The sequence below is a fragment of the Typopeltis vanoorti genome, chromosome 4 (genome assembly GCF_054136105.1).
Source record: "Typopeltis vanoorti isolate ZY-2024b chromosome 4, IOZ_Tvanoo_1.0, whole genome shotgun sequence".
Classification (NCBI taxonomy): Eukaryota; Metazoa; Arthropoda; class Arachnida; order Uropygi; family Thelyphonidae; genus Typopeltis; species Typopeltis vanoorti.
In genome coordinates this window covers 4,302,245-4,329,454 of record NC_143552.1, presented here as the reverse complement: position 1 = coordinate 4,329,454, position 27,210 = coordinate 4,302,245, and the positions used below count along the sequence as shown (strand labels likewise).

At 34.4% G+C, this 27,210-nt stretch overlaps 1 protein-coding gene across 1 annotated transcript in view; it reads left to right on the top strand.

Moving 5' to 3' along the window:
* The window catches only part of LOC150107082 (peptidyl-tRNA hydrolase 2, mitochondrial-like), a 110,463-nt gene that overhangs the window by 76,542 nt on the left and 6,711 nt on the right, over nucleotides 1-27,210 (top strand). The window contains exon 4 of the mRNA XM_090391620.1: nucleotides 8,907-9,019. Coding sequence (XP_090247746.1) covers nucleotides 8,907-9,019 — 113 coding nt within the window. The remainder of the gene's footprint in view (nucleotides 1-8,906; nucleotides 9,020-27,210) is intronic.

The window sequence follows — 27,210 nt, the reverse complement described above, 5'->3', positions numbered from 1 at the left end:
ATAAGTGGAAATTGTAAACAGAGTAAATACGTTTTTGAGTTAAAAAAATTTTTGCCATCGTTTTGAAACACGTTCCAGAGACAACAGAGGTTTTTTTGTGTGCCGCTGCCATTTGTATTAATTAGTTGGGTAAGAGCAGTTTCTATATTGTTAAACTGTGAATGAAATTATTATGTATATTTTGTCCTTCATTCACATTTAACATAACCTATCATATATTAAGCATGACTTATTTAAAAAATTACTTGTTAATCCCTTGCTTAAGAATTATTTTTCATGTATTATTCCTGAATTTCATCAGCTATTATTTGATTAAATAATTTTAATGTATATTTTACTATTGGAAGGACTCAGTAATAAATATCATTTATCTTATTTACTTTATTCCTTCAATAATATTATGAGAAATTATATGTATATAATTTAATATACCTTATATATATATACTGTAACATATATTTTATTATTGTTAATTGTAAATGAAATGAAAGAGAAAATTAAGTAACTGTAATATTTTTATTAATGTTTTTCATTACTCAGTGTAAAAGTATAGCCTTATGTAACATTAACGCGAATGTTTATGTTTTGTTCGTTGCCATGGAGAGAGAAATAAAATGGAACGTGCGTGGGTAGACCGTGAGCTTCGATAACGAGGAGAGAAGAAAAATATATGAGTGGTAATATAAGAGTAAAGAAGAGAGAGTTTTTTGAAGCGGGAAGAAGGAAGGATATAAGCAAGGGGGTGAAAGTAAATAAAAAGGACTGAAGGGCAGGAATTCAAGAGAGTAGTATTTAAAAGTGTGCTATGACGAAGTGAATAATAATCTAGTTATGACCTTGAAGAATTCTTTTTTTAAATGTGTTCCATAGGTGTAATAAATATAATTTGAAGATGTGCTCACATTAAATCTGACGTGCTGAAGATTAATTCCGGTAAGGACAGTCATATTTTATTTATTTCTGTGTATGAAGACTTGAGTGATAGTTCCATTTTGCTCATTCTAACATTTACTGTGGCATATCACCGAAGTTAGAAGTTAAAAATAATTTGCCTTGAAATAATATCTGCCGTGTTTAATGATATGATAAGTGCCAGCTGAGAGTTAAGTGTGGAGTATAACTGAGAAATATGAGCAAACTAATTAAACTAGAAATTCTGTTGTATTAATCTGAGTAAGGAATCTTGTAATAGAGAAAATTGTGAGACTTGTATGTGAAGATTTTGAAGACTGAATTAATATGAATGATTTGACCTGATGTACTAACTTAATTGTAATGTCTTATTTTAGAAGTGGAATTCATGTATTTGTCATATAACCTTATATTAAATGTTTTGTTTTATTAATTTCAATATTGTGTTTGCCTGATTCTTTTTTATTGCACCGTTCATAAATAATTCGAATCTAGCGGGAGCCTCAAGTGAAAAATATTAAATTCGGCCTGAATGAGTAAGGAGACTGCCAATTTAATTGAAGATTGATTCTACTATTTTATATAGACTAATCTAAATATAGGGTGGCGCAGTATAGATATAAATTTCTCTACATTTGGATTAGTGATCAATTAGCAATTAATAGATTTTATTAATAAGAGTACGTTATAACAAAATGGCAGATTCGAAACTAGGATATACGTGCCAACAATATCACATAAATAGAGCATTTGAATTTCAAGTTTTTTTTTCAATCAATTTAATTTATTATTTATAAATTAAATTGATTTTTCAGTTAATTTTTTGTGCACCAAGATTCTAGTCGTTTTAGGGTAAAATGTCGAGTAAAAAAGTGGATGTTAGCGAGCATAGCAAGTTATCGTTACTATTTATTGCCTCTACGTTTTAACTAAAACTGGAATTATTATGCTTATTACTGCAACTTAAAAAAATCAAAGCTGGAGTTGAATAAATCTTGTAATAAATAAATGTTGTAATTCCATAAATATGATGATTTTTGCAATAATTTTTATTACCATAAATTAAAATTTTTTATTTTTAGTGAGAATATATCTGAACTTTACAGTTCTTGAAGTTCCAATTTTTACCTTGATTAGCAAGCTTAATTTGATTGCATTTAAATTCTTAAAAAAAAAAAAAAAACTTTTATCCTTATACCAAATTATTACCATACCTTTTAATATTTTTTTGGTATTCAGAATTTTTGTAGCAACTGTGATGCTTGTCAACGAAGCTTGTCAAATAAAATCAACGTTCTCAAAGTCAATAATCAACACTGCAATCGAAATCTTTCACAGAAAGATTTTAATTACATCTTTCTTTAAATTAATTATGAATCAATTACATGGAATATTTAAAAGTGTAAATAATATATATATTTAGAATTACATTAAAAGATTTTAAACTATTTAGAAAATTTAATAATAAATATAAAGTATCTTAGAAGTTGCATAATTATTTATATTCCATCGATATAAGTTAGTCATTTATTTATATAAAATGACTTACAAGGTTGCTAGTTTAATATTACCAAGTTTTTTTAATATTAATATTTATTGTATACATGTGAAATTCGTTTATATTTTTGGGAAGAGACACAATAAATAAATTGTGCATGAAAAAGAGCCAAATATCGTAGAACAGTAAAGGAAATTCCAAAAAAAATGGTAATTAAACTGATAGTTTAGTTACCGTTATTTGGCTAGTACTTGTAAAGCAGTATACTGTATATAAGTATACATACCTAATTATATGGTTAAAGGTAGTTGTCGCAGTCGGTAAGAATTTATTATTTATTTATTTATTATTATTATTTTACTGTTACTCGTTTATTTTAACAAAACCAAGATACTACTGTTTCTATTTTTGTATTTTTTAAGCTTTTAACATAATTGTTTATTTTATTTATATGTTTATTTTGGATTTAATAAATATTTATTTCGCTTTTGATAGATTAATACACATAATGTGATGCCAAGAAAATTTGAATCCGTAGTTAGTAAAAGAAAACGACTTAGAGAAAATGAAAAACAGCTAAATAGACAAAAGGGGCAATTTTGTCTTTCTTGCGTTCTGAAAATGAAGAATTTCATAGAACTGACGTTGTACTTCACAGTTCTCGGAATGAAAACGAAACATTGGTACCATTATCAGGAGGAGATGAAAGTGAAAATGAAGAACATCAAAATGATGTGGAAAACATAGAAGGAGAGGAAAGAGGTAAATGAAACAAATCAAGAGGATTCTGAAGAAAATTTTCACTCGGAGTCAGTACTTACCAGCAAGCAAGCTGTCTCTTATCCTACCGATATAGCAGTGTGGCCACTTACTATTAATGAACAGTTTATCGAGCATATTTTAATAAATATGCCCCAGAATGTTGGTAAAATCGAAAATTTAAAAAACAAATACACAGAACGCAATAGAATATATATCAGAAATGTAAATATATCACATTTGTACTGTAAAAAGGTGAATGGAACAAAGGAGAAACGAGAGTGGCTAATTTTTTCAGAAACCAGCAAAGCAATTTACTGCTTTGTTTGTAAATTGTTTTCTAAGTCAAAATAATAGCTTAATGAAGGGTTTTAATGACTGGGGAAATATAACAGGAGCCTTATGTGATCATGAGCATTCTACTGAGCATATACAAGCGATGTGCACATATCACAAAAGAAAATCAAGTTCTGTAAATAGTCCAATTGATTCTGAATTGATCAAACAAATACAATCTGAAGAAAATTATTGGAGAGAGGTTTTAAAAAGAATAATAGCTACCATTAAGTTACTGAGTAAACTAGGGTTAGCATTTGGAGGAAATACAAATGATATTTTTTTGATTCTTGCGGAAATTATTTATCGTGTTTACATTATTTAAGTGAATTTGATTTTTTAAAACATCACATGAAAATGTATGCCAACTGTGGTTCTGGCAGATCAAATTATCTTTCTTACCATACTTGTGATGAATTCATAGCGTTAATAGCTAAAAAAAACGAGAAACATTAATATCAGAAATTAAGGAAGCTGCTTATTTTGCAATAATACTTGATTCAGCGCCTGACATTGCCCATAATGACCAACTAGCTATGATATTTAGGTATGTTGCTGCAAATTCTGACATTAGATAAACATTTATCGGGTTCAACAGAATTATACAACATAATTCCTTATATTTAGAAGAGGTAGTATTAAAAAATTAGGAGAATTATCTATGGATATAAAAATGTGCAGAGGGCAAAACTATGATAACGCTGCCAATATGAAAGGTATCTATACAGGTTTACAAGCTAGGCTGAAAAAACGTAGTCCCTCCGCACATTATATACCTTGCTCTATCATTCCTTAAATTTAATTGGCAACTATGCCGCGGAATCTTGTCCGGAAGCAGTGCAATATTTTTTGTTTTATTCAAAATGTATATAATTACTTTTCATCGTCAACAAGAATATGGGGTATACTCCTTAAACATATAGAAAAAAATCTTTAACAGTTAAAAGACTAAGTGGAATGAGGTGGTCCACAAAAGCTGACGCTATATTGGCTTTGAAACGTGGATATAAACAAATTATAGGCGCATTACTTGAACTATCTATTTCTCCTCATGTAAAACCTATTTCTAAATTAGAGAGCTCATCATTGGCTGAACGTTTTGACAAACCAGAAACAGCAATTTTAACAGTTATGTGGGACAAAATTTTATAACGAATAAATGCTACTAGTAAATTTCTACACGATCCCGATATAGACTTGTTTTTAGCTAATAATTTGTTACCCTCTTTAGTTGGTTTTATTTTAGATATAAGAAATAGCTGTAAATGAAGTTTTGCTGCTGTAAATGAAGAAGCGAATTTATTAACAGATGAAACAAAATTTAAAGATGAAAAGGAAAGAGTTAAAAAACGAAAAAAAATGAGTGACGAAGTTTCACAATCTAACAATGAGATTATATTACATGGGAAAAAAAATTTCGCTGTGAACACTTTTAATGTCATTTGCGATAAGCTGATTTTGGAAATTAATGAAAGAACAAAAAGCTATTTCGACAATATTAGATAAATTTGAAATTTTTTTGAAGGAATATATAGATCAAGACAAGTACAAGACTAGTATTGATAACATTTTACAAACTTATAGGACTAATATTGATCCAGAAAAATTTACTGATGAAGTTAAGCAATTTTTAATAAAGATAAAGGAAGAAAATTCTTCAATTAAAAATATGTACAAATTTATAAACGATGGGTTAAGGTCTGCTTTTCCAAACATAGAAACAATTTTAAAAATATTTTTGACGATGCCTATTTCAAATGCAAGTGCTGAATGCTCATTTTCAGTGTGGAAATGAATAAAAAATTATTTAAGAAGCAACTTGCACCAAAAAAAAAAATAAGTGACCTGTCGTTATTATGCATTGAATCAGATGTAATGGACTCGATCAATTATGATGACATTTATAGATATATTTGCTAAAACCAAAGCCAGAAAAAAAAAACTTCTAGTTATTAATTTTTTTATTTACATTTGAACTGATTTATTTTTATACTTTTTTAAAATGCAAATATATGTATACCAATGTTCTATTGTGTTATTAAAATGAGTTATTATGGAAATGTTGACTTTTATTTTCAATAAACTAAAAAAATGCTTATTTTTGAGGGCCTCACCTTGGGCCTCCAAAAGTATAAATGCAGCCCTGTATACAATGGAATAAGAACTCTTTTATCTCTGCAGGTCAGCGTCCTTCTCAGCATTGCAGCAATCCTCTGTGTTACCTTCACCACCTTTGCAATATGCTCCCTGAATTTCATTTTTCTATCAGTCATCACCCCGAGATCTCTTGCCTCCCATACTTCTTCCAGTATAACTCCTCCAATCGAGTATGCATCCTCCCATCTATGGATCCCAAACTTCAAGACTTTACATTTTTCTGCATTAAACCGACATCCCCCATTCATTTTCCCATCTGTCTAGTTTATTCAAATCCTCTTGCAGGGCTGCCACATCTGCACTATTACTGATAAGCCTTCCAAGCTTCACATCATCTGCAAACAACTGAATATCCCCTTGCAATCCATTGACAATGTCATTTATATAAAGGTTGAATAATGCAGGTTCCAGTACTGAGCCCTGTGTAACCCCACTTGTAACCTTCTGCTTCCTTGATATTGCCCCACCATACACAACTCTCTGATACCTATCAGACAGCCAATCCTGAATCCAATTGACTAACCTGACATTTAAACCCATGTGCTGCAACTTAAATATCAGCTTATTGTGTGGCACCCTGTGAAACGCCTTTGCAAAATCCAAAAAAAAATGCAGTGTATGCCTTTCCCCTCATCAACTGCTCTTGTCACTTTATTATAAAAGGCAATCATGTTGCTAAAGCAAGAGCGCCCCTTAACAAATCCATGTTTTTTCTCACAGATAACATTTCCCTCATCTGCTCAACACTGTATATAGTCCCTCACTAATTTCTCCAAGACCTTAACAACTACTGATGACACCCAAACTGGCCTATAATTAGACACTTCCAGTCTGCTACTGCCCTTGTGCAGCGGCACTATCTTACCTTCCTTCCATTCCTTGGGTACTATTCCCGCAGCCAGACTTTTATTGAAGAGCCAGGCCACCGGAGCTGTCAGTTCTTTAGCACATTCTCTCAAAACTCGTGAAATACCATCCAATCCCACAGCTTTACTGATATCCAGAGTACTCAGTATTTGGAACACACTCTCCTTGCACATCTAAACCCTGAATCTGCCCTATCCCTCTAGTATTAAAACCTTCTTCTCCAGGATGAAATACTCCAATAAAATGCTCATTGAACAACCCCACTATGTCCTCTGCATTATTCACTCTATTCCCATTTTTATTCTGCATCGTCATTCTTCCACAATCATTTCTCCTCCTACTGGCCACATAGCAAAAAACTTCCCTAGGATTTTCTTTGGATCTTAGTTTCAATCTCTTCTCATATTCCAGTTTTGCCTTCCTCACCATACTGGTCACTCTCCTGGCCTGCATCTTATATTCTTCGTGCATCTGCCCTCTGCCCCTCTCCTTATCTCTTCCATAATCTCTTTTTCAACTGCAGTTCCTGTTTGATATTGTTTATCATCCACTTCACACCAAATTGTGTTGCTTCTTCACTTGTGGAATACAGCTTACTATTGTTGCTAACAAATATTCCTTCACAATTTCCCAAGCACTAATGATATCCTGGCCTTCCAATTCTGTCCTCCATGGAACTGCCCCTAGTTGATACCTAAGACTATTATAATCACCTGCCTTATAATTCCACATACATTCCCTTTTCTTTGATACTCCTGCATGCCTATTCATCTTCCAAGTCAAAACCACGTGGTCACTCTCTCCAGCTGGTGGGAGAGATGTTATCTCACTTATTATCAGCTCTTCTGACACTATGACCACATATGCACATTGGGTGGGGAGCAGATGTTTAGGCATTTGAGCTTGGAATCAAGAAGAATGAAGAATTTGATCAAATATATAAAAATTTAATATCAAATGTATACAACTTTGACAGATGTTTCTTATTACGATGCTGAATTTGCATTATTGAAAACAAAATAGTGAGTGATAGGCATAATAGTCTATATAATTGAATTGAAATAGAAGGAAATAAACTTTGATAAAAATTTGAAAATAATCTGTGCCCATAGTGGGATTCGAACCCGCAACCTGTTAGTTAGAGAGCAGATACATTACCATATAGCTTGTTATACATGTAATTCCTTTTGTTGTGTCTGCGATAGCACTTATCCAGTTGGAACACATCTTTGTGAGCAGACTCCATGACATCATATTAGCAAAGAATAAAAACAGCCATTACTTATTTGCTAACATGATATCATGGAGTCTGCTCACAAATATGTTTTCCACCTGGATAAGTGCTATCGCAGACACAACAAAAGGAATTACATGTATAACAAGCTATATTGTAATGTATCTGCTCTCTAACTAACAGGTTGCAAAATCCCACTATGGGCACAGATGTTTGATTATGTTTAGGTGGGAGATGAATTTCATCACCCACCTAAACACAAGAGCAGTGTGATAACACCACCCTGCTTATTTGGAGGCCTGTGGTGGCTTGAAAAAAAAAAAAAAGCTTCATGTTTGACCTACAGTGCAGGATTTCCAGGTTATGTAAAAAATTTAAAAAAAATTTAACAATTTTAACATATATGGATTAGATCAGATTGGTGATTGGATTTTTGATAGATATCAGAGATTTGTATATGGGGCAACAGTATAAGGGGGAGTAGAAAAGTTACAAGTGGTATTCCACAAGTTTCAGTACTGGGACCATTACTATTTACTCTTTTTGTCAATGATATTGTCACAGAACCACAGGGAGATGTTCAGCTGTTTTCAGGTAATGTGAAGTTTGGGAAAGTTATTAGTACTAGTCCTGATATTTTGGCTCTTCAAGATGATTTGAATAAGCTGGAAAGATGGGCAAATCAACGAGGATGTTAGTTTGATGCATTTAAATGTAAGGTTTTAAAATTTAGGATCTGCAGATTGGATGCATCATACTTATTTGGTGGAGTAATACTGGAACAAGTAGAGGAGGCAAGGATCTTAGGGTGATTGCAGATAGACATTTGAAGTTTAGAGGATATATTTCAAAGGTTTTGACGATAAGTCAGAGAATTGCTGCAATATTGAGGAGGACATTAACCACTAGAAATAAAAGTGTATTGGTCCATTGTATAAATCTCTTATCAGACAATATCTGGATTTCTGTGCTCAGATCTGGTCGCTGGGGATGAAGTAATCTTATAAGGGATGCAAAGATATCTGCATCCTTTTCAAGTTATGCAGGTATGTTAGATATCGGCATAGTTTTTTCCCTATGTGTATAATGCATTTAATGCGCTCTCTCTCTCATTTTTTTATTTTTTTTTAAATTGTATTTTAGATTAGAATTAGCAGTTCATGCCAAAAGTATAGGTCTAACAACAAGTTTGATTTCTGATGCTGGACATACACAAGTAGTGGCAGGTACAAAAACAGTTGTGGGAATTGGTCCAGGCAAGTAAAAAAATATATAATTGATTTAAACTAGAATATATATTAATGTAAATTAATGCTTAATAATAACTGTAAGATATTATATTCAGCCAGTAGTGATCAGAGGAAGGAATAGTTATAGCCTTCAACACAAAAGCAAAGATAAACTGCTTGAATTACAGGCCGTCTCCACTATTATATGTGTAAATTTCAAAATGAGGACTTAAAAATGAGACTTATTTGTGCTTGTGATCCCCCAGAAGGTCTCACTAACGAAGAAGAATTTTCTGAGTCAGAAAAGGCATTCTATGTAAAGAAAATATAAAAGCAGATTTTTGTTGAGAACTTAACAGCAGAAGAGGAAATGAATACCAGACATATTATCATTACTATTCAAGAATAATTATAGTGAATTTAAAATGAGGAAGTGATCACCATGGAGTGGAGTCCAAAGACTCGTCCAAAAGCCAACACTTAATCACAAAGTATGTCATATCTCTTCTTAAGAGATATGACATGCTTTGTGATTAACACTGACAAAGCACCCATGACCATCTCAGGCATCCTGTATCACTCATTTACTACTCTGCAAGCAAAAAAAAAAGTACCAGGTGCATAATACCTGCAGCATATTTACAAATTTTCGAAGTTGATTGTTGTGTCATTACAGCAGCTAAAAATGTGCTTACCATAACCAGTATGATTGAAAAGTGTAAATATAACTTTAACATGTATATAGTAGAAGAAAAAGAATCATATGTGATGTAATAATCATTTACTATTTTTAAAAAAAATTTATTTATTCATTATTCATCAGCTCCGTCAGTATAGACGAAGCCCTTTGGTCAGGAAGACCTGGGTTCAATTCCCATCAGTGATGTGAGGAACATTTATCTGGTCTCTTTCGACTAAAGGTGAGTTAGCCGGTCTCATATGGAGATAGGAGTTTTTTCACCTGGAAACTCGAGTATGCCGGTCCCAAGCCCATATAAAATTGGGGGATTGTGGAAAGCAATGGTGAACTACTCTGTAAAAATCTCACCAGCAATAGTTGGGCAATGCCTACAAAGTCGCCTACGGTCAGAAACGACTGAAAAGGAAGATCAGATCATCAGCTACAGAAATTATTGGTCTGTGATGATTGAAATGGGGTATATAATTTTTACTCTGAACGAAATTGAATCCGTGACTAAATACACCATCAATAGTAGTTCCATTACATGTAATATTGAATATCTGATGTTATGTCCAAGTTAAAGATGACACAGTTCTTTTTCATCTTCAGAATTCAGTTGAATATGGAAATCACCAGTGAGACCAATGAGTAAATGATCCAGTGGCTCTTCTAATAATTTTGTAACCTTCATTTGAATATGGCACCAAATTTCTGTATATAAATTTATGAATATTAGCTAGTGGGACCCCTGGAGTAATGTGTATGGCAATGAGCATGGATCCACAAATGTATCCAACTATCTGTTACAGCTATAGAAACACTGCTCTTTTAGTGTGGTGCAAATAGGTGTGGAGTACCTATGGTAAGTGAATCTTCATGTTGATTTAATGCTACAGCACCATTACATATAACGATCTCCTCGTGCCTATGGACTCATGACCTTGGCTACGGTGTTTCTCCATGTACTTCTATCGCTTGACATGGCAGTTGCTTCTTCCAAGGAAAGTCTTGAGGTCCTTTGGATTTGATCTATCCATCTTGTTCTTGATCTTCCTTTCCTGCATTTTCTCCTACTTTTCCTTGCATTATTTCCTTTCGATGTTATCACCATCTCGCCATGATATATGACCAAAATACTGACTGTGTCACTCAATCTCTTTTTGATGTTTAACTGATTGAGAATACTGACATTGGTTCTTTTATCCAACCATGAGATATTCAACATCCTTCTCCAGCACCACATTTCAAAGCTGTCAAGTGTCTTTTTGTCTCTCTTACTAAGTGTCCATGATTCTGTACCATAGAGAACAATTGAGAAAACAAAGATATTCACTAGTTTATATTGGGTAGTGTTAGAAATAGTTCTATCTTTCTATATCTTTTTTAGTTGTGTCATGGCGTTCCTTCCTGTTGCAATTCTCCTTTTTATTTCCGTATGACAACTGCCTTTATTATCCATCAACTCCGAGTATTTTAATAATAAGGTGCAACATTGTTTGGCTATTTGTATATGAAAATATGACTTCTGCATTACTTCAATCTTGGTATCACCTCTGAGTCTGCTCCCACTCATGAGACCCCAGTGATGGTCGAAACTGGTCTGGGTAGTGACCTTTCCCATAATGCATAGTATTATACATGTCTGTAAGAATGCGTGCTTTGCATTATGGGATACGAAGGCAAGTGATGTGAAGTCATACACCTTTACCATGAGTTGCCCAAGTGCTGAAAAAAAAAACACTTTATCCAAGTGTTTGCTTGCACTTGGATAAAGGATTAAACCAAGTATATAATTTCTGGGTATCTTTAATTTATAATATAACCAAGTGGAAACACTTTTTTCAACAAAAGATATGATTTTAAACATATAAAAATATTATAGATTAAATATATTAAAGATTTAATATTGGATAACACATTGATATGATGATAACAGTGAATATTCGTCATTATTTAACCAAGTTTCAGTATACATACAACAGAGTCCACTGACTTACATACGAGTTATGTTCTGCAAACTTTATATAAGTTGAATTTTATTTAAGTCAGATATAACCTCTTACCTGTTAATCACACCCTATTGTTTACATGTTTATAGTACACATGTGTTAGCGCATTAACATCTTTTAACGGTTATTTCTCTTAGTTTTATTCTCAGGATGTACATACAAATTACATTTCATTATGCCTTCATTAAGGCAAAGTAATATAATGAAGTATAAATAGTATGAGAAGACAAAAAAAACTTTCATTTGGCCATTCAACTTTCCATATAATATTATCAAGAGATAAGTTCAAATGGAACAGGGACTTCCATTTTCTCATTGTGAAGTGTTTCAGTGACAGGCTTGAAAACAGCAAGAATTATGCTTTTATGCTACAGAAGTGCCACCTTCAAAAGTGTTACATGTTCATGTAGCAAGGGGAACTTATAAAGATGTTTTTAATGCTGTGACACAAAAATTAACTTCAAAAACTTCCAGATATGTGCAGGACATGTTACTTACATGGTGCAGAATTTATTTAAAAGATAATTATCAGATAAGTATTATAAACAATTTTTTTTTTTCTTTATAAGTTTTGTTTTCATCTCAAGGTCAGTTTTGATCCTTTATGCATGGATTCATTTTTCCACTTCTGTTCCTTTTTCCACTCATGGTTCTACTGTAACCTATTCTATCCTATCAGTGGTCCTAACAGGCACTTAAGCACCCACGACCTTTCCAAGTATTCTTGGACTTCACAACCACAACTGTAACTCGAGGATAAGGTGGTTAGCCCTATGCTTCCCAGTGTGTCCTATGTCTGTAGATGCGTGTGTTCACGGGGCCGGTTTGCCTATTCTGGGGGTACAGAAAACCTGAGTTTCTGGGTGATAAAAACCCCCTACCTCTGTATGAGACCGGCTAACTCATCTTTGGTTGAAAGAGACCAAGATAAAAGTTCCTAACATCACTGACGGGAATTGAACCAGGTGTGTCTGACCAAATAGGGCTTGTCTGTACCAACTGAGCTATGGAGGCTCTCTGTTGTAACTTGGTGCACACAAAACACTAAAAATTATGAAAATGTATGAATACAAATACATAGCACATCTGTGTTCGGTTGCAAGGAAGGCACACACACATGCACCACATAGGCTGCTTGCCTTGTAGACAACTACTGTTAGGTGGCTTTCGAGTAGCATACATGTGGTAAGTAAAATTTTTATAACTGAAATTTTCCTTAGCCCTTTCAGGATAATTAGCATAAATTAATTTATGTATGTCAAATTTATATACATCGAAGAATGCCTGAATCAGTATCTTGGTCTGTTGTGGGAGAGAATCTTTTGACATCCTGTATTAGTGCATAAACTGTACATTCATTGATACCATCGATGCATCCTTGTTTTGTATGAAATGTTGTAATAACTCATTTTATACAAATAGTAATTTATTGTTTTTCAACTGATCCATTTCACTGCAGAGTTTACTATTACTCATTGCTTTGCTATAATAAAATGTGAATTGATTATGAGCATTGGTTACATATATTAACTTTCCAGTGAGGCCACCAAGTTAATGCGACATATACATGTTGCTGATTTTTGTAACATGTATATGTTGCAAAGAACATGCATAGAACTTCAAAGATTCCTCCTTGAGATTTATGTGTTGTTAATGAATATGCAGGTACTAAAAGAAATTGTCATCTACATTTTATGTATATGCTATTCTTAAACAGAATCGTAATTGAACATTTGGTAACAGGTAAACATCTGCCAGGTATATATTGTTTATGTAAAGTTGAAGATTGTGTCCTATTTTCTTTTTGGAAAATTTCAGCTATACCTAATTTACACTTTCATCATCTTCATACTCAGTATACTCTAAAGTGGCAAGTATACCATTTACAAGGTGTGTCCAGAAAGTAAGGTTCGTTCAGAATTTACCACCAAATAAGATATGGGAGTGGGATTGCACATGCACGATAGCATAGAGTGATTCATTAGCTAGCAGTTGACTGCTTTGCTTTTGTTGCATTATTGTTTGATTGCTGTGATACGAATGATTTTTGAGTGCTGTGATACAAAATCCCACCAGTTGCAAGGTTTGTGATGTGATACAGTTTTTGGTTATGGGAAAAAAAACAGAAATTCACCAATGACTGTGTAAGGTTTATGGGACTGACGTAATGCATGACAGTAAGGTTAGGCAGTGATGTTTGTTTAAAGAAGGGTGCAACAATGTTCATAATGAAGAATGCAGTGGCCAGCCAGATGTGGTGACAGATGATTTGGTGGAAAGAGTGAACACCAAAATTCTTGAGAAATGTTGTTTCACAATTAAGGAACTCTTTTGAATTCCCAAAAGTTTCACACTCAGTCATTCATGAAACTGTGACAGAAAAACGTTTGTATTATATTGATGGTACTGGATTTCAAGAAAATGTGAGGGTAGGAATCTGTAGTGATAGTGGATAGAGATTTGAAGTTGAGAGCATATATTGTGAAAGTTGGCAGAATGGCTCAAAGGTTTACTTGTATGTGATGATTACTTGGTATGAGATTAAAGCCAGTAAAACAGAATATATGGTTGGTTGTTGCTGTAGGCCTGGGAATTCCAGAGATGATCTGGAAGAAATGCATCAGCAAATTAGTACAATGAGTGCACATTGAGTGATTATTATGGGTGCTTCAACTATGGAGATATAGACTGGAAAGAAAAAAGATCACATGAAAAGATAGAAATGGAAGTTATACACCTACTAATTACTTGAGGCAGCATATGATGGAGGGGACTAGGGATGTCCACATTGCCTCCGATTGGCAAAAGTGAGAATAAACCAAGGTGGTCTTGACTTGGGAGATTTGTAAAATATAAGAAATATTCTGTCAATATGGGGTATATGTGGAACTACAAAGCAGGTGATTATGGCAGGCTTAGGAGGAGGCTTGAATCTGTGCCATGGCATAAAACTCTGCAAGGGAAAATGTTAGTAGTGCATGGGAGATAGTTAAGGGACATCTAGAGGAAAAAATATTAAATTGTATACCTAAGTTAAGGAAGATTCATTAGGTAGGTGTTAGATGGATGAGTAATATCGATAAGCATGAATGCAGAAGAAGAAAACTGTGTAGGGTATATAAGGAGAAAGGTGACCAACAAACTCATGAACCGAAGAAGGGTCAGGCAGTAAAGGTGACAATCATGGTATAGAAGGCAAAATCAGATTATGAGGAGAATAAACCAATCAGGCCAAGGGAAATCCCAAAGAGTTGTTTCATTATGCGGTAAGAAAGAGGAAGAATAATTATGGAAAATTAATCTTAATGAGTGTTGATGGTAACAAGGTAAAAGAAGCAAATAAAATAGTTGAGTTACTGAGTGACCGTTCTGCAAGGGTATATCATCCACGTGAGGTTACACATATGTGACAGAGACTGATGCGGAAACAGAAGTGGATGAATTGGAGATTCTTGGGATATTGTAGAATCTCAATGTAAATCTCATGCACATTCTTACACAACCAGAATTAGATGGAATATCAACTCTGGTTGTGTAAGAATGTGCATGGGAACTGGTAATGTCTCTCACTAGGTTGTTTAGGTTTCAGCTCTTGTAGAGTTCCATTCCCTTGCATAAGGGAGGTTCTAAGATTGCAGTAGCAAATTATAGACCAATCAATATCTCAAACATGGTGGTAAAAGTGCAGGATCATAAAGAGAATTTAAGATTGAGCGAATAAGAATATGATGCTGTATGAGGGACAACATGGCTTTGGTGGTGCCTTAGTAATTATCTAACTTTTTATAATAGAGTAACAGCTGAGTTGGATATAGGAAATGAGTACTGGCTATTCTGCTGGATTTCGCAAAGACATTTGATAGAATACTACATGGAACTCTGTTACGCAAATTAGAACAAATCTGGATGGATATGACACTTGTGGATAAGAGGTTGGCTGATGGACAGATATCAAAAAGTGGTATATGGAGGAGCAGAATCCAGGTGACTAATGGTGTGCCAAAAAATTTAGTTAATCAATTCAGTGCAGAGAGCTTTCAGGATGATTTAAATATGTATGGGCAAAAGGATAATTTAAATTGTCAGTATGGGCAAAAGGTAATGAATGTCAGTTTAATGTGGAGAAATGTAAAGTTATGCATTTTGTGATAAATAGATTACATGCTGTGTACCACATTCATGAAACTGTACTCCAGGAAATAGATGAAGCTAGAAATTTAGGGGCAGTAGTAGACATAGATTTAAAGTTTAGAGGAAATATTGCCAAGGTAGATCATAAGATTACTTGGCTATTGAAGAACACACTGACAAGTAGAAATAAGAAAGTTGTTATTCCTCTTTATAAGACCTTTATATGTCCACATCTGAATTACTGTGTTCAGTTGTGGTCTCCTAGGTTTCTTGGGGTTGAGGAAGTGTTGGAGAAGATTCAGAGGCAAGTAATCAGTATGTTAAGTGGACTGTAGATTGTTCCCTATTAAGATAGATTGAGGGTATGTGGATTGCAGAAATTGGTTGATAAGAGATAAAGAGGGTACACGATAGAAACATTTAAATTACTTAAAGGATTTTATGTGATTAATGCAGAGGAAATGTATCAACACTTGGCTAAATAGGCCAGAACAACAGGTCATACCCTGGAAGTTGAATAAATGTGTTGTTAGTAGGTGTGCGAGGTCTAGATTTTTAGCTTGGAGAGTTGTGAATGAGTTGAGTCAATTGCAAGTGCTTTGTTTGTTAATGGGTTCAAGGAGAGGTATGATGGATTATGTGGATGTTTGGGTCTCCTGCAATGAGCTTTCAGTTGGCATAATAATATAACTAAAAAAAATAAAAAAAAAAACAGAGGAAAACTCACATTAAAACTTATTTTTTGTAAACTTTTTGCCAAAGTGTCATAAGCATCTTCAGTACAGGATTATAGAACAGCAATCAAACAATAACCGACAATTCTAAAAAGTGTCACCTTAGTAGCTAATATAAGATAACTAAAACAGTCAGTAATTTCTTAACTTAAAAAAACTAAGCTAAAATAAAAATAATTAATAAAATAATTAAAAATAAATAAAGTTAGAAAATATCAGCAGATTTATGATCAGCTTAGATATTGTATCCTTGTTTACTAATATTCCTTTCTCAGACAACACTGAATTATTTTGAGAAGAAATTCCCTTAGAAATTGTTAAACTATACGAGCTTGTTATAAATTGTGGTTATTTCACCTTTAAAAACAAACTTTATCAACAAATTGAAGTCACTGCTATGGGCAATGCTATTTCTCCTACCATTGTCAACTTCTTCATGGAACATATCTTTGATAAAATTTTCCCCTAGACCTACACATTGGTACAGACATGTGGATGATATTTTTACAATTCGGAATGGTTCTTCCTCTGAGTTTTGACTCATACAAGCCATTATATCCATGCCAAATCTCATCACCATCCTAGTCAAAAGGCTGGAATTATTAAGATTCTGCTCACTCGTTATGTTCTTCTGATGACCTTTTACAGAAAGAATTGCACATATTAAATCCAACTTTTTATCAAATAGTTTTAAGGATTCTTTCATCAAAAAAGCATATAACAGTTATGGTACCTGTACCTCTTCTAATCCTGAAGAAATAACCCACATTCCTATCACTTATGTGCATAGTGAAAGTTTTCAAACCACTGAATATTTTTGCTGCCTTTCATCCCTTCAGAAAAATCTCTACCTTTCTCGCTTCACCTAAGGACAAGCTTAGAAATTAGATTTTCCAGGCATCTACCAAATTCATGGTAGATGCCTGGAAAGCAAGATATCTGTTCTTGTTTGGACAAACCAGATCTGCCTTTGTCTGAGTAGAATAGCATGCTTATACACTCACATCCAAAAGCTAAGAACAAATTACATTTTTACCTGTATATGAAAAAGTTTCATGAATACAGCCAAATATGGGCATAAATATAATGGTCAGCATATTAATAAATTAGATTACACAAAAAATGTGTTTAAATTTCATACAAATTAAATTGCAATACATTTTTAGCAAAATGAAATTAAATTGCAATACATTTTTAGCAAAATGTTACACATTTCTTAAGGACATAGTTAAGGAATTAATTTACAGTGCTTACAGAAAACTATGTGGGGAGACATTTCAGTATGGAAATATACACTCCGTATTGCAATGCAGCTCTCATGATATCATACCATGCTTAGCACCAAGTGATTGAGGAGTTCTTGAGGCAAACTACCCCACTCCTCCTTCAGAGCAAGGATAATGCGTGTTTGTTTTCTAGAGGGGATTTTTGAGCAGCAGTGCTTTCTAATAATTCTTTCTTGCATGAAATCATCTAGACGATATCTTTGAGACATTACAAGACACCCACCTAAGTTTGCAACTTTATTCTTTCATGAAAAGAGCTTCCATCAAACACAATTTGTTTAGTGCAGCCTTTTATCCTGTTGAGTGCTAAGTGACCCCTTTGCATGCACTTCAAAATTTGAATATGTACTATGTACCCCTTTCTGCTTGAAATCATCAGTTATACAAATTGCCATGATCTGATTTGTCCGAATTTGCAGTTATAATGTTCAGAAATAATATTTGTTCTTAGGTTTTGGATACCAGTGTATTAAATATCTGCACTAAACAGAGGTCACTATAACAAGAAAAGAGTCCTTCATAAAAGTCATTTCCTCATAAAACATCTTTATTATAATTAACACTAGATCCTCATGGAGTCAAAAGACTCATTGTGAGGCAAACACTTAAACACAAAGCCCATCAACCCATGCTCTAAACTCATTGAATGTATCTGCATTCACCACAATTTAAGGCAACAATGCATTCCACTCCCCATGCAAAGAACCTGTACCTTATGTTCCTGCTCACACCTCCCATATACAGATTTCAGGTATGTTCCCTTTGTTCTCTTGTTCCCCCCCCCTTTTCCCAATCTACAAAAAATTTCTTCCACATTAAACTAGTAACAACGTTTTATCAACTTAAATATCTCAATCATATCCTCTCTCTTCTTATTTACAAGGCTTTTCAAACTGCATTCCCTCAATCTACACTCATATTCCACATCCCGAAGACAAGTTATGACCTTAGTCAGTCTTCTGTGGACCTTTCAATATATATCTTTATCACCATGAAAACCAGGGGATGAATCTGTGCACAATAATCCATACAAGGCCTTATACAATGGAACCAGAACCTCTTTATTTCTACAAGTTAAGGTTCTCCAATCATTGCCATAATCTGATGTAATGTCTTCATAACTTGTGCAATGTGACCTCTGAACTTCAGATCCTTGTCCACCACCACTTCAAGGTCTCTTATCTCCTTAACTTCCTTCAAAATTTCCCCACCAAGTGTATAACTTGCATCCCATTTTAGCCTACCTAATTTCAGAAACTTACACTTTGCAACATTGAACTGACAGTTTCATATTGTTGCCCAGTCATACAATCCATTCAAGTCTTTCTCTAAGGCCACATCTGTTTGATTCATCATCAACCTTCCCAGTTTTGAAACATCTGCAAGCATCTGTATATATCACTAGTTAAAACTATCCCAGTATCTTTAATATACAAATTAAATAACATTGGTCTCAAAACTGACAAGGGTCAGTTTTGAGACCAATGTTATTTGCTCAAATGTACCAGAAAATACAGCTGAAATGTACTAGCCAGAAAAAAAAAAGTTTACTCACCAATGGTATTGGTGTACTTTATATATTGTTATAGATGATGTACAAAAAAACTTAATGTTATTTATTTGGAACATAACAAAGTAATGCATCCTTTAATTCTCACTATACATTACACATAATTATGCTGAAGTAGGCTTTCCTTTAAGATGTATTTAAAATGTACACCATAACAGTTCATTATAACTGTTTGCATTTTCTTTGTTGTTCATAATGAAGAGTGAATCCCCCTACTCACAGATCTTGCAAAGAAATTCTTTGCCACAACAAGCAACCATCCAAACCCGTTGATCAAGGAAGCCTCAGAATATAACGAAGAAGAAAGACACAAACACAAAAGGCCAAAGTCCATTCTACGTCCAGCTAAACACAACTAAACTCACAGCCATCAGGAGGCGAGCATAAAGCTCATTAAACAACCCACTCAAAACACTTACGTAACAGACAAAGGGGAAAACGAAAAGCATATTTGCTTCACCCATCCAGCCAGTAATGTTATGCGTTATGCGAAGAGTGAATTTATACAAATTATCCATGAACAATAATTTAACAGGATAGACAATAAACAATTTAACAGGGTAGCCAGACTCATTTTTCACAATGCTCTGTCAAATGAACTGGTCTTTGTCTTGACTTTGCAAAAAATAATTCCATTTTTTAAATAACAATATTAAAAAGAATCTGTGTTATGAAAGATTTTCATGTATTTATACACTAAGCTAATTCATGTTGTGAGCTATAAAAATCGGCTTAAGACACTATATTTTCCCAAGCCAATTTACTTAAGGAGTAAAGGTGGTCAAAAAATTAGATATATAGTTGTAGTGTAGTATTTAATTAGACAGTGCCAGTTTCAATTTTTGTATTTATAATTACTGATTTATTTTGTTAATGAAAATATATTGTAATAAAAGTACAATTATTTATTTTTATTTTTAAGAATAGATTGTCTATTATTTAATTCTATTATTTAAGTCTACTATTTAAGTCATCATCATCAAATTCCTGCCATGTACCCTCAAGGGGTGTACAGGATATGATAGTACTACATGAAAAAAATTACATCATTACTAGCTTCCTATCTACAATTTTCCTCCAAATCAGTCTGTTACTTGTCACGACTCCAACATTATCAGATCTTATATTTCTATCGTGTAAGGCACTTTGTACCATATCAATCCACCTATATCTTGGTCTTCCTCCGGGTCGTTTTGCTGCCAACCTGGTAGAGAACACTTTTTTGCTAATCATTCTTCACCCATTCTGTTTAAGTGACCATACCACCTGAGATTAGCTCTGCTAACGCATTCCTGGATGTTGACAATGTCAAGTTCATTCCTAATATTCTCGTTTTTAATATGATATTGCCATTGATGCCATCTGTTCACGGCTATAATCTTTCTCAGGACTCTCATATCTGTGGTCTCTAGTCTTTGGTCAAGTGTTTTACTTCTGACCCAGCTCTCAGATCCATAAGTTAAAACTGGTTTGAACACTGTCTTGTATACAGCTAATTTAGTGTTCCGACTAATTTCTCTCTTATTCCATATGAATTTATTCAATTGACTTCCTACCATACCAGCTTTGCTGATTCTGTTGTTTATTTCTATATTTAATTTACCATCTTCAGTAAAACTCGTGCCTAAGTAGCTGAAATGTTTCACTTGTTCCACAGGTTCTCCATTCACAACACAGTTGACATTTTCAATGATTCTGTCTATTTTCATTGTCTTTGTCTTTTTATTGCTGACCTTCATACCATATCTATTACAACAGCTATTCAATTTAGTCAGAGAATCTTGCAGACTTGTAGCGGATTTATTTAGAAGTATAACATCATCCGCATAAAGCAAAGAGCTGACATTAACATCTCCAATTTTGATATCATGTTTAATATCACTTTCCTTCATAATGTGATCCATAGAGATAATGAATAACAGAGGGGATAATGTACATCCTTGTCTCACACCAGATTTAACATTAAACCATCTTCCTGTTATTCCTTCAATTATAACTGCTGACTTACAACTCAAATAAAGACCAAGTATTGCTTGACATAATGCCCCATTGACACCATATAACTGCAGCGTATTGAATAGCTTCTCTCTTCTCTCTCTGTGACCAGAAAGGATCGTCTGAGAAATGACTATGTGAGGGGAACAGTGAAAGTTACGAACTTAGGAGCGAAGATATGGGAGGCAGGGTTGAGATGGTTTGGTCATGTGATGAGGAGGGAGAATGAATATGTGAGAAGAAGGGTCATGCAGGTGGATGTGCAAGGAAGGAGGAAGCATGGGCGGCCAAAGAAGAGATGGAGGGAGCTGGTAGAAGAGGACTTGAGGATGAAGAAGTTGGATGTGGTGACAGCCCAAGACAGGAGGATGTGGAGGAGAGTCATCATCAACAGTGACCCCCACTTAAGTTGGAGAAGCTGCAGAAGAAGAAGAAGAAGATTGTCTATTATTTGATTGTGTGTTGATGGAAATTTTGTTCTTTAGTTGAAGGATTAAGTAAGGGAGATGGTGAGTTGTAGTGGAGTAGTGTTCCCACCCATGATGGGTCCTTGGATTCCATTGAAGTGTCATGTAATAATAATAATAATAATTACATATGTCGTGTGCTGTATATATGTTTAAGGTTAATACTGAACTAAATGAATGCACTGATTTGATTAAACATTTGCTTTATTATTATTATTATTATGTGACACCTCCAGGGAGTCCAAAGACTCATCGAGGGCGAGTGTGGCAACAGCATCAAACGATTGATCCCCTTCCAACTACTAACGGCTCTCAAACTTGCTTACCTTTTTCCTTGAGCCATTAGTAGCAGAGGCTCTACCAATCGACCAACCTTTGCTGGCTTGTTCTTTATATTCTTCATGTGACTGATTACCATTATTCATCTTTTACTTCCTTCAAAGTACTTTCTTTTTCCAGATTTCATGCTTAAGCTCCATATTCATCCATTTTACACCTACCTTATTCAGCCTTTTGGCTTTGGGTTACATTCGTATATTGATTCTGTTATGCATTTCTTTGTAAGTTCCCTTGCGGCATTTATTTCCTTACTGCTCCTCCTCATTTCATGTTATAGCTTGAAGTTGTCTCCTAATCTTGTCATAATCACCAGCCTTATAATTCCACATATATCCTTTCCTCGCAAAAGTCTGCATAAGACTAGCGACAACATAGGTGATTATTTCATGATCACTTTCACCAACTAGAGAGGAAAATGTGAAACCCCTCTAACAATTACATCGTCTGATGAAATGATGAGATCTAGAACTTTTGATCCTCACGTACTTTTCTTTACACGCTGCCTGAGATAGTTATCTTTCAAGAACTCGAGAAATTCATTTTCCTCATTCCCAAATGCTATCTCTTCATTCCAATCTATACCACAATAATTAAAATCACCCATAACAATTACCCTTCCTTTGTTCACTAACCCAAGTTGTTTATACATTTCTTCATCACCACAAGCCTATAGCAACATCCAACTAAATATGTCTTCCTTTCAACCTCCACATTACACCACACTGCCTCATAACCATTGCCACTATTTCCCCCTTTCATGTCTACATTATGTGGACTTAATTCTCCTGCTATCATCAGCAGCACTTCCCCTCCCTTCCTGCCCTTTCTATCCTCACAAAAAGTACTGTACCCTTCCATTTCTATTCCCATTACAATATCATCTTCATTCAACCATGTTTCACTTATTCCATTGATTTGGAGACGAATAAACTCAATCACCGAAACCATTTTATCCCCCTTTATTTCTGCTACTTCTGGCATTTGTAAACAAACACAACAGTTCATTTATAGCCAGTCCTATCCGAGCCATATGTCGGTTGCGATTTCCCCACTACACTTGCCAAATCACCTTTATCACCGCTTACCACATATACCTGCTCAGTCTCCATTTCTTCACCCACATTGCAATATATTCCATCTTCATACACACATTCACTGCCACTTTCAACATTCACTCTCTCTATGCCATGTCTCCCTGAGATAGTCCGAGCCCCCCCCCCCCCCCCGTTTCCCTGTTCCTCTTATATTCCCGTTCTCTCTTCCTCTCTCACACTACTACTGTTTCCACTGCCAAGCACTTCTGTCTCTTCAGTACCACTCTCCTCATTTTTCTTTTCATCTCTTCCTTCTGATCTCTGGCACGCATCACACACTGTACTTCCACACACTATACTTTCTCCAGCACACTCACTCCAAAGCCATTTAAATACAACCCGTCATGCCTGTATAATTTCATTCTTCCCTCAAACACATGCCATACATCCACAAACTCCACTCCTTTCTCCTCACACCAACAAAGGTTAGTCGGTTGGTACAGCCTCTGCTACTAATGGCTCACCAATCTCTCCAGGACCTTCGCCACAACTCCAGATATACAGACCAGCCTATAATTTGAAGCTGCAGCCTTATCACTGCCTTTATGCAGTGGAACAATTTTACCTTCCTTCCTCTCCCTTGGAACCTGTGCTGTTGCAAAACTCTTATTAAACATGCCAATGCTACTGCCAGTTCCCTGGAACATTCCCTTAAGATGCTTGGTGATATGCATTTACTTATTGGAAATGATAACTGCAATTTAATTTAAATCCATATATGATATTAAAAACATTTCCTGTTATCAAGTAAATTAAAGATACCAAGAAATAATATACTTGGTTTAATCCTTTATCCAAGTGTAAGCAAACAAAGTTCAGCCCTGAAGTATTTTCAGGGCTGGGACAACTCATGGTAAAGGTGGTATGACTTCATATCACTTGCCTTAGTATCCCATAATGCAAAGCACATCTCCTTGCAGACATGTATGATGCTATGCATTATGGGAAGGGTCACTACTCAGACCAGTTTCGACCTTTATTGAGGTCTCTTCAGTGGGAGCCAGACCCAGAGGTGATACTAAGATTGAAGTAATGCAGAAGTCATATTTCCCACATATCACCTTTACATGGGTAGTGACCCTTCATTATATTCAGCATGACAAAATATTGTATTTGAGCATACTTTTCCTGAAAACTCACTTTTCACCACCCACCTTTAAGGATGGGACAAACTAATTTCCCAGTAGCAACAGAAGCCCATATACTCAAACTTGAAGAAACAAGAAGCTTACAATCCTGAATACATTCATTATCCGAGAGAAGTGCAAGACAGCACCAGACACTCTCTGTTCCTTATTTCCCTAATATGGAATTCAAATTGATGTTCTCTGCTTTTTTCTGTGCCATGCACTTGTCCACTCTTAGCTTGATTACCAATCATGAGTATATGCTTCTGAAAAGGAGAGTGCCTGTCACTGTTTAAATTCCATCCACTACTTGGCACCCAATATAAATATGCTAATAGTGCATTTTACACATTACCCATCCCTCATCTTTGTCTAAGCAAGTGAACCTGCTCTCTCTCTCTTCAACAGAAGTATTTGTCACTTGACTGTGCTCTAAAAAATAAAATCCTTATATAACCATCCTATGCAAACTTCTGTACTTTATCTGTGTTCGCAAGTTCAGCATAACACATCCCGCTGCTATCATCCCTTTTTCATGCACGTCTCTGACATGCATGAAAAAGGGATGATAGCAGCGGGATGCATGCATGTCAGAGACGTTATTCAAGTTCTTAGCATTGCTATTGATAATTTGCTCACACACAATGTATAATCTTCCAATCTGGCAGGTTTATGCTTTATCTGCCTCTCACTCTGTCAACTAATGAAGTTGCATATTCCATCACAATCAATCCAACAGCAGCTCTTTAGCACACAGAATGAGATACTCCAATTTCTTTCTATTCTATATAGTTTGAAATCTGAGTCATCCATTGGAACTGCTGTTTTTCCTGACTGTTGTCTCTATATCCCACTAGAATTAAGTGTGCTGCTGAATACGAATGGAATACATCTTGCACTTGAACATGTAAAAGAAAGCTATCCAAAAATGTATGAATAACACCAGGCTCTCTGAGTTCTTTATAAGCCCTGGGTTCTCTTGGTTATAATCCACATCTTCAGTATCTGTACTTCAGCTATTTTATCAAATAAAGATGTTTAATGTTCACGTGTGCTCAATTCCAATTTGCATTGGAATTAAGGTGAAACAAGAGTGCAACTGCAGATTGAATCTTATGTAATTACTGTTAGTTAGTCTCCTGTGCAAACCACAGATGTCTAGTAAAATTAATTAGTAGTGGACATCATGTTAGGGACAACTCCACATAAGCGATATGTGATGAAGCCCAAAATTAGACATTATCAGTCTGGTATAATTAAGAACTTTAGAGAGGAATATGTTCTCATTATGCTCCACATTAATCACAGTCACCTTCCATATCGTAAATTAGAGGTTAATCTACCTCAGTGTAAATACTGAAACCAGAATGGCATATATCATTCATTAGTTTTACTACTCTGCCTGAGCCCTACACTCTCAAGCAGATTCTGTCAGACACAGATATGGTACACAAAATTTTTTTAATTTTTTTAAGCAAATCAGTTTTATATAATTACACCCAAATATTTCTATTTCTATTTATTTTCTATCCATATTCTGAATCTTTTCTCCCTTTCTTTTTGTTGCTGAATATTTTATTTCTTTTATTTTATTTTTATTTTTATTTCTGTTTCTTATAAAAATGTAAGCCAGCACACAAACTTAAATGATTTAATGAAAAAAATTCACCATAGCAAATTAGCTATGCCAAAACAAATGAATTATTTGCTTTTCATCTTTGTACATATTCATTTTACCTTGTGTTGTTCTTCTTGGATTTTTGTGGTATAACATGGCATAAGATGCCCATGCATCAATAAACTCCAAACCATCCTGCAACCATCCAGGTACGAAAGTTTCATATAAAAAAACTGTTAACCTTGATGTTTATTATTTTACTTGCTTCCTTTCTTCCCTTTGTTGTGTCATCCATCTTGCTAATTGATCCATTTATGTTGGATCAATTTGCACTGTTCTTCCTCAAAACAATTGGAATTCGTCGTCATTTTAGAATTCCATAGAAATATTCCGAATTGCCTATTAATTTCCCGGTCCTTTCTTAATCTGTTTTTGGCATTTCGCAAATCCCCTTACTGCCACCCGTTACTTCACTCCTTGCTGTCCTGAATGCTTCTCCCCTCTCTTTTACTTTTGTATTCCAATTAAATACATTCATTCTTCCTGCCAAAATCCGGTTCTAACCAGTTCAGCTTACATCTACTGGCTTCACTCCATATCACAGCCGTTCATGTTCTAAACACGCGCTGACTAAAAACAGCTCCGTTTCTCCTTCAGCAGCCAATCAAATTCAGTCAAAAGAATTACATAAAATCACTCTTACATACAGAAACAAAATAAAAGGATATTTTACAATTCACATAATATACATTTAAATATGATAAATACTAATTCTTATAATATATTTGCACAGCTTCTTATAATATTGTTGGATCCTATTTCATCTTAACCTATACTTTGGATCTGTCAATTTGTCACTACAATGTTCTTAAACAAAAAAAAAAAATAAGTTGCTAGTTGATTTCTAATCCAAATATAGAGAAAATTTGTATTTATTGACTGTGCCACTCTATATCTAAATTAGTCCAAGAATTAAAGTAAAACCAACTCTCAACTATTTCCCCTTTATGTGTTGTTATTATGTATACAGGCCGAGTTTATTTAACTTATTTAATTCACCTGCTTTGGTTCGATTATTTTATGAACGGTGCAGTAAAAGAGATTCAGGCAAAGTACAACTTTAGATCAACAAAACAAACATTTAATATAGACTTACAAATTATGCA